Here is a 9,632-nt window from a genome sequence, read left to right on the forward strand (position 1 = left end):
TCATTGTTTTCCTCACCAGGGCCAACTCCCCAGAGCCATCAGATGAGCAGGATCGGGAAGACCCTGTAGAGCTGCAGATTAAATGCGGCCGCTGCCAGGCCATCACTCCGACCTTTGCCGACATGAAGATGCACTTGCTGTATGTGCACGGGGAGGAGGTCCAGGTTCCGCTTCACAAGGGCCAGGCACTGCGCGGCGGCCGCGAGGCCGAGAACGAGCTGGTAAAGCACGCCGCCCACTACTGGCGGCAGCTCAACGAGAAGCGCAACCTGGTCAGGTGCGGCAGCTGCGACGAGGAGTTCTTCTCCTTCTCCAAGCTTAAGAGACACATCATGTCCCACCACCATAGAAGGGAGGGGGAGGACAGCGGGGCCCTCGCATCACCAGATAGCGGCAGAGGCCACGGGGTCCTTGCAGCAGGTGCAGCCTTTAACTGTGTGCTTTGCAGTGAGATATTGGACACTAAAGAGGGGGTTATGGAGCACTGGAGGAGTCGCCACCACTGTGAGCAGCCCGGCCTTCTGTGGGATGCACTGAGCTCCTACTCTGGCCAGGAAGAGGGTGAAGCGGACGGGGATCTGGACACTCCTGCTCCAAGCCCACACTATCCAGCCTAGCCCTCGAATGGGCATGGAGCCCTTCACTGTGGCACCTCACACACACACTCAGTACTAACAATCAGCAGCACAGGGATGCAGAGTTTCCCTGATGTTTTTTATCACTAGTTTCATCTTTCACCAGTTGAGGCATTTGACCTGGTTCAAATGAAAATAGAAAAAGAATATCAAGCCAATGGTGAAAATTGATCTTTGTGTTACAGTTCATAAGGGATACTCTCTCTAGGTCAGAGAATTCAGTTTTATAAACGATATTATTTTCCATGTTATTTTGATTGCACTGTTCTGTTTTTGGACATTTTGTTTGTAGGTATGTATTTAATATCCTGTTGGATAATTTTTCTACTGCTTATTTAAATCTTATTAAAATGGTTATTTATAACCTACCTGACGCATTAATGTTGGTAAAGGGTCATTTCACCTAAATCCTTAGCTCTTATGGTATCTAGCCATGCAGATCATTTGGTTTTTTGTGCTGAGTTTTTGAGATATCTGCGCTGAGATTTCTGCCTTCACCCCAATGAAAATTACATTTCAAAAGTTTAATGACTACGTCTCATTGCGGAAACTATCGGAAGACGATCCAGAGGAAACAAATTTTTTTTTTGTGTAATACCGTGAACACCGCAAACAAAATTCCATTCCACTCCATTTCATAAAGTTGGAGTCAGAAATCCTAAAAGATCTTCTTCATTTTGACTAAAACTACCAAATGTGCATGGCTAGATACCACTATTGGAGAAAATAAAGTTTCTAATTTGGGAGAAATGTAAAATCTTATAACAAGGGCACACTGTCTACTGTCACACTGGCTGACAATGTATCTATTGGCCTTGGATTATTACAGGTAAAAATGAATCGGTATGAATACGCAATCCTTTGATGTAATATTGTTCCTGTAACGGAAAAATCAATATTTCAGTTATGACTTTAACTTTCACAGTCCGATTAAGGGCAGTATCGGGGTCCTCTGTCAATCCGGACCCATGAAGGAACACTCTTAACCAGCACCCAAGTGACATCCTTGTGGCCTTCTGAAAAGAAATCGGTGTTCATGCGTAGTGTGGCTTACCGTCAGTATGGTCCTCTGTAGGCCAAGTTCTATCTCCTTGACTTGTTGATTAATGCCTACTTGTCTATTATGTGATATGCCAAGGGTCTATTTACACTAGTGATTGTAAAAGTGAGTTTTGCATTGAAGCTTTTTAACCACTGACAGAATAATTTTTGGTGACTTAGTAAATACGTAAAGAAAATGATCGAATTGCCTACCTGTTGTTGCCAGCTCATGTACGCACCTGTGGAATTGTGTGCACCCAGACTCTATTATTAGAGTTAATATAAACTGTTGTCAAGTCCAGAAAATATGCTATTTTATACTAGATTAATACAGAGGTCTGTTAGTATAGTCCTGCTTGTTGTTGGTCCTTCAAGATTTATGTTTGATTCTTCCGAGTTGGGGGGTGCTTAACGTCTTGTTTTTTGATGGGAGGCCATTACTACATGGCAAGTATCTCTGCTAACATTTGTCTGTGGTTATCTTTCATATGAAGTAAAAAAAAAAAAAAAACAACATCACAGGGTCAAGTGAATGTACCTGAATGTTTTCAAAACCCTACCAAAAGTATATATATGCTATATAGACTTATTCCATAGATAGAATATATAGATATATTGAGAAAAAAAAAATATATATTTACATAGAGTAACTTGTGAATCAGCTGCTGTGTTCTGTCATAGTGGAGGAGGGAAACAAGAGATGAATATATAATTGCCAACACTGGCAACAAAAGCCATGTAGAGCTGTCTTTATGTGTCGGACACAAAATGCAGGACTGTGAATGAAGGGCAAAGCACTGGTGTGTACGTGTCGCACTGAGCGGGTGATCTACGGTATAGTGCACTACTGTTTATTGAATACCATGTTTAAGTGTTCATCGGTGAAGTGTCCTTTGTTTTCAAGCCCTCGACACAAACCAGGAAGTGACAGAATTTAGGGCCAGACTCTTCTTTCCTCAGTTAGATGAGAAACATACTTGTGACCGTCAGCACAAGTCGGAAAGTGAAAAATCCCACTTTAGGTGATGTGATGTGTTTGACTCACTTAATATGTTGACTGTGTCTACAAATGAAGTGTTTGTGCTCGTGACTGTTTGTGTACCTGAAGAACCCGATGTTTAAGAGAATAAAGATATGCTTTGTTGAGGACATTGTGACTGTAGTTTTTTTAGAAAAGGGATGCGCAAATATAAGTCAATTACAAGATTTCCACACTGCCATGGGTTCAAGAAAGGTGGATATTTATGTTCAAAACTTCAGAACTGTGGTACCACTTTACTTGAAGGTATCTACATAAGAGTGACGTGACACTGTCATGATCACATGACACAGTCATGACACATGAACCCCAACTCTAACCCTAACAATAACAAAAAACGAATGTCATAAACATATGTCATAAACGTTTATGACTTGTGTATAATGTTTATGTGACTCTCTTATGTAGTAAAGTAAAGCGTAGCCAGAACTATTCGCACAAAAAGCATGTCACCCAACTGGGAATCCTATCAAAATGGGCATGTCATTTCATTGAAATGTTGAATAATACTAATAATGTATTAAAAAATAGTGGAATATTTTATGTTTTTTTTAAATGAAAGTCATAGTATAGCATGTTGAAAAGTATAGGAATGTCAAAAAAGTAATAAAAAGTAATAGCAGTTGAAAAAAGTGATGAAAATATAGTAAAATAGTATTTTATCAGAAAAAGGATAAAACAGTCAGTATAGTGTGTCAAAAAATCATAGTATAGTATGTCAAAAAAAAGTATAATAGTATATTATCAAAAAAAGTGATAAAAAGTAATATAGCTTGTCGAAAAAGTGATGAAAAGTCATAGTATAGTTTATCAAAAAAAGGATAAAAAAGTCATAGTATAGTATGTCGAAAAAATTCATAGTATAGTATGTCAAAAAAGTGATAAAAAAGCCATAGTATAGTATGTTGAAAAATGTCATAGTATAGTATGTTGTAAATAGTGATAAAGAAGACATAGTATATATATGTCAACAAAAATCAAACTTTGGTATGTCGAAAAAAGTCAATATAGTATGTTGAAAAATGTGATAAGAAGTCATGGTATTGTTTGTTGTAAAAAGTGATTAAAAAGGCATAGTATAGTATATGGAAAACGGTCATAGTATGTTATGTCAAAAAAAGAGAAAAGAAAGACATGGTATGTGGCCGAGTTCTCTCAGTTGGTGGAGCAGGCACACACATACAGAGGTTTTTACCATGACGCAGAGGGTCTAGGTTTGGAATCCGACCTGTGACAATTTCCTGAATGGTTTTGCCCTCTCTCGCCCCTTTCAAATCTAGCTGTCCTATCTATTAAAGGTGGAAATGCCCCCAACAAATAATGTTTGTCATAGTATAAGTCATAGTATAGTATATCGAAAAAACTGACAACAAAGTCATATATAGTATGTCGAAAAAGTGATAAAGTCATAGTATAGTATGTTGAAAAAAGTGATAAAAAGTCATAGTATAGTATGTTGAAAAAAGTGATTACAAAGTCATGTTATAGTAGGTCGAAAAAAAGATAGAAAAGTCAAAGTATAGTTTGTCGAAAAGTGTTAAAAAGGACAGTATAGTAAGTCGCAAAAATACCTATTATAGTATGTTGAAAAAAAGAGATAAAGTCATAGTATAGTAGGTCGAAAAAAGTGACAAAAAAGTCATAGTATAGTATGTCTAAAAAGTCATAGTATGGTTTTTCGAAATAAGTGATAACAAAGTCATAGACAAAGTATATGACGTATATAGTATGTCGAAATAAGTGATAACATAGTCATATAGTATGTTGAAAAAAAACTCTGTTGTTTCTATTGTTGTTTCATTCTTTATTTGTATTTATATTTTTTTGTGTGAATAGTGCAAGGGGAAGGGGTTGTCATGTCCAGGGGATCCAGGAGTGAGTGGTGGTTGCAGAGCGCTCTCCAGAGCGTGCCCAGTGAATCAGTGTCTCTTGTTTGTGGCGTCGACCATGTGGTAATGGCGTCCTCCAGAGTCCAACAAACAATACCAGAGAGAATCCAGAGAGAAGCAGGCAGGCACGTAGGCAGGCAGGCAGACAGGTAGGCAGACAGGCAGGGGTAACTCAAAATGAAGTCAAAAGAGGAATCACAGGAACAACAAGACAAAATGGGTAGACTAGACACACAGCCACTCCAAACTGAAATAATGACACACAGAGACTAAATACAAGAGGTAACGAGGAAACTAGAGACAGGTGACACGAGGGAACAGGTGAAAGAAAAAGTCATAGTACACTATGTTGAAAAAAGTGATAACAAAGTCATAGTATAGTATGTAAAAAAAGTGATAACAAAGTCATAGTATAGTATGTAAAAAAAAATTATAAAAAAGTCTAGAACAAGTATATGATGTATATGGTATGTCCAAAAAAGTGATAACATAATCAAAGTATTGTATTTTGAAGAAAATCATAGTATAGTAAGTCGAAAAAAGTGACAAAAAAGTCATAGTACACTATGTTGAAAAAAGTGATAACATAATCATAGTATTGTATTTTGAAGAAAATCATAGTATAGTAAGTCGAATAAAGTGATAACAAAGTCATAGACAAAGTATATGATGTATATGGTATGTCGAAAAAAGTGACAAAAATGTCATAGTATAGTATGTCGAAAAAAGTGATAAAAAAGTCATAGACAAAGTGTATGACATATATGGTATGTTAAAAAAAAGTAATAAAAAAGTCATAGTATAGTATGTCGAAAAATTCCATTAAAAAGACTTTTTAATGGAATTTTTCGAAAAAAGTGATAAAAAAGTAATGATATACTATATATATTTGAGATTAACTGAACGAGCTGTGGTAAACTTCCAATTGAAGACGCCTGAAAAAAAGCCTAAACAACACGTGGTATCAATAAAATGACGTCACTGTGATCACTAGAAAGCATTTGCGAACATATTGATATATAATTTGTGTGATTTGAAAAACTGGTACTCTGTGCTTTCGTCCAAAATGTCGAGGATGTTTAAGAAGGGCCGTCAATGAAGGAATGCTTGCGGCTCTTGTAATGTGGAGGCTCACTGAGCCAAATGTATACGTCCTTTTGCTTAGTAATGTAAGCAATAGGCACATTGGCTAAAAGTAGACTTGCCAAAAACTTAGAGCTTGCTCACTGCAGCAGCAGTACGAGCAGCACAGTACATCGCTAGCAGCTTTGTGGAGCAGAATGATAAGATCAGCATGCTGACATGCTCACAATGACAATGCTAAGCTATGAATATGTTAAGCAGCTATAATGTCTAGCATGCAAACATTAGCTAATTAGAACTGAACACAAGCTGTGGCTAGTATTGAAATTAAGAATTTGACCTTCAAGATGGTACAACTCATTCTGAGGTGGACATGAATGCGTGTACCAAATATTCTGCCAATCCAGTCTATTTGTTGAGATATTTCACACACAATATATTTGCACCTCTTGTCATTAGTCATTAGGATATATATCGTCTGGGAACAATGTCTGTACCGAATGATGGACCATTCTTTTAGATGTTGAGACATTTCACTGGATAAGTGACACCTTTGACTTGTTGGTGGAGCTAGATGAAAAGTCAGGGTTTATCCTCTGGGAACAACAAATATCTGTACAAAAAATGTCACGGCAATCCATTCAGCATTTCAAATATTTCTGTCTTGACCAACATGGTGAGCAGACCTAAATAGTCATCCATAGAGCCATGGCTAGCATGGCTTAAAACAAAGACAAAGACAGCAAATCCTCTCCTTTGAAAGCCTCTAGAACCAGAGAAGTTTGTTTGATAAATGAATGACTATAATGGAAAATTGCCTATTAATTTTCTCTTAATCAACTAATCTTTTCAGCTCTAGTATGAAGCAGAAATACAGAATAAAGCCACCCACAGACACACGTAATACCCTGCAGATGCAGTGCCTCATCTACTGCAGCAAAAATGGCCAGACTGAGCGTGGGGCTGAGGCAGACAGGAGGACAGAGAAGAGATTCAGAGAATAGGATTAATTGATATTGCACTCTGGAAAGGTGTGTGCATGTGTGCAGTACGTAAGGGTCCCGCAAAGTGGGTTAGCCAAAGGGCTTTTAAGATCATACATATGCCATACACCTCTGTGCTCCTCCCCTTCCAACAGACCTTCCATCTGTCTGCTTTAGCATTAAAACATGATCAAATCTGTGTGCAAATGTTTCTACCTTTCAATGATGTCTTAGTGTCTTTGACGATCTGTCTTTTTTTACTAGCTGGGCCACACATGACGCACAATAGTGAGCTGGAGACCATTTTAAAGACTGCTTAGGTTCAGAGAAAGGTTTCCATGTTCTGAGAGGAGCATAACAACAATGGCTCTATGCCTTGTGACGGCTTCATATTTAATGAATGGAGATGACATTAGTACTGATCTCCATTTTCCCTCTGCATGTCTCTTTTTCTGCATTGCAGGATGCATTTAGAGTAAGCACTAAACCACTCTTTCTGAACAGAGAGGGACAAATAGGTTTGAGAATGCGCATTCTATTTGTAACCATGCCGTCAGAAGCAAATGCTCTCTGCTCTGCTGCAGGCGCAGCCCCCGGTAGTGGTAGTCCTTGCCACACCGTTGTGGAATGCAGGTCCTCAGCTCTAATTGATTTGGAGGCACGTGACCCGGTATCAAAGGTCAAAGGGCACACAGGCAGCAGCCCAGGAGAGAGAGAGAGAGAGAGAGAGAGAGAGAGAGAGAGAGAGAGAGAGAGAGAGAGAGAGAGAGAGAGACACACAAAACAACCCCAGCTAGGTTTAAGTCAACTCCTTAACTTCCTCAAACTAACTTTACGTGGCCTCAAATGTTTGGAATGAGAGTGACTCAACTCCACGTGTCTTTCAGCACAGATGAAGCTGCGACATCAGTACATATCGGGGCCCAATCTAGTGTCGCCATAGCACCACATCGCAGGCGCAGATAAAAAGGAAAGCGCTATACGGTGATGCATATTTCCCTTTAATCAGAGCTAACGTGTACCACAGCCGTCACACTTACTGCACTCCCACCTCACTGTGGCTCTCAGGGGGGCAGGGGAGATCAAAGCCCCGGTTGTACATGATCAGTGGAAAAGAAGGAGAACTGCTCCCTTTCTTTCTCTCGTTCTTTCTTTCTTTCTTTGGGTCTTTGAGCTACACTGCCTTCAACACTACCGTGGCCCCAGAAGTGTTGAGATTGAGCAGGAAGGGTGAGGGACAGACGGTATGTATTAAAAGAAATGGACCTACTTTGTGTACCTGTTAAGATCTAAGTTCATTTGACCCTGATGCACTCATCTAGCAGGGAGACGGGAAATAACAAAACTGGCGTCACTGGGAGAATGTCGGGGGGAGATTTATAGGATGGTAAAAATGTGAGCCACACTGACCACAGATGTTCTCGAGAACAACTTCGGTGGGGTGTAATGTGAGTGCAACAAGCACTCTTTTGGCTAACGGAAGCTGCACTCCAACCTTCTCACTTCTCACTGTTCATGCTCTGTCGCCCGTCTGTCTTAATGCACTAACGTCCGTAAAGCCTCTGTCGGCACGTGCAATCCGTTGGCGATACGTGTGCACATTCATCAAAGTGATTCTATGGTTTCATCAAAGATTTATAAACCCTCCTGGATGTCAGGACTTAGATGTACAAATCGGTAATGCCACATCTATGAACTCTTCCTCCATCTCTCTCTCGATCTGGAGATGTGATCCTCCCTTCCCTTCCCTGCTGCCTCTCGGTCTCAGGTTTCAAAGTGTCCCGTCTCTCCTCACCCTCCCAGATTAGTCATCTAATGAGCAGCAGGGCTGATCAGGTGAATAATTGATGACGGGCGGCTGGAGAAAAGGCATCGATCCGAGGCCAGGCTGCGGCTCTAAATGGAGCAGGGATGGAGACGCCTCGGGAGGATGAGCAGGTGCAGGTACATCACTGCAACACTCTGTGCTGTACGTGCTGATTGGTATTTAGATTTACGAAGAGCAAAAGGTTAAACAGAAACCTCTGGAGTACATGGGCCTCTTCAGTATTTCTCAAAAACATGCAATGGATCCCCGTTTGATGAAACCCAAGCACCACATTATGGAACAATGTTTATAAGTGTTGACTTATGTGTGGATTTCGTTTGTTCACACTCTGCTGATGACCTGACTTCACATCTGCCTTCATTTTCTCATAAGCAACGCCCCAAATGAATGTGGAATACGCAGAGTAAGCTGGGATACTATTCTGGGAACACACACATAAACATCTCTACGAAAAGCAAATGGACCAACCACAGGATTTTATAATAGTGGATATGTGAATCCATCTTCTGATTGTAAACTTTTAAAAAATCAAAAAAAAAAAAAAAAAAAAAAAAAAAAAAAAAAAAAAAAAAAAAAAAAAAAAAAAAAACTCAGGAAGTTATTTTAAAAAAAGTGATTTTTTTTTTTTTTTAAAAAACATTTTAAAAAATTTTTTTTTTTGGAAAAAAAGAGGTTTTTTTTTTTTAAAAAAAAAAAAAAAAAAAAAAATAAAACAAAGGGGGGGGGGTTTTTTTTTCTCCTCTTTTTGTGTACTTTGACGGTTTAATAAGTCCATTAAAAAGTAAGTGACATAGTGTTCCCACAGCAATCACCCTGTTATATAAACTGCATATACTGCACGCCGTTTGTCGTTATCAGAAAGGAGTTTATTGCCACAGTAGTTACACTTATGTGGAATTTTTCCATGGTGATCGGTGCATATATACACAAATAAACATATTAAGCATTAATAAAAAAAATAGACAATAAACACAGAAACAGACACATATATACAAAATAGCTGTTTAGTATAAGAAAAAGGAGGCTGAATGAGTATATGAAAGCAGAATATTCATAACGTTTAATTCGAAAAAAAAAAAAATAATAAGAATCAATCACCCTTTAATGATGCCACTTTAGAAACTCCTGCGAGTC

General features: G+C 38.9%; 1 protein-coding gene across 1 annotated transcript in view; it reads left to right on the forward strand.

Moving 5' to 3' along the window:
* Nucleotides 1–2,825, forward strand: part of znf438 (zinc finger protein 438) — a 57,058-nt gene extending 54,233 nt beyond the window's left edge. Inside the window, exon 4 of the mRNA XM_039790273.1 lies at nucleotides 20–2,825. Coding sequence (XP_039646207.1) covers nucleotides 20–617 — 598 coding nt within the window. The 3' untranslated portion in view covers nucleotides 618–2,825. The remainder of the gene's footprint in view (nucleotides 1–19) is intronic.
* The last annotated feature ends 6,807 nt before the right edge of the window (nucleotides 2,826–9,632 follow it).

The sequence above is a fragment of the Perca fluviatilis genome, chromosome 22 (genome assembly GCF_010015445.1).
Source record: "Perca fluviatilis chromosome 22, GENO_Pfluv_1.0, whole genome shotgun sequence".
NCBI lineage: Eukaryota > Metazoa > Chordata > Actinopteri > Perciformes > Percidae > Perca > Perca fluviatilis.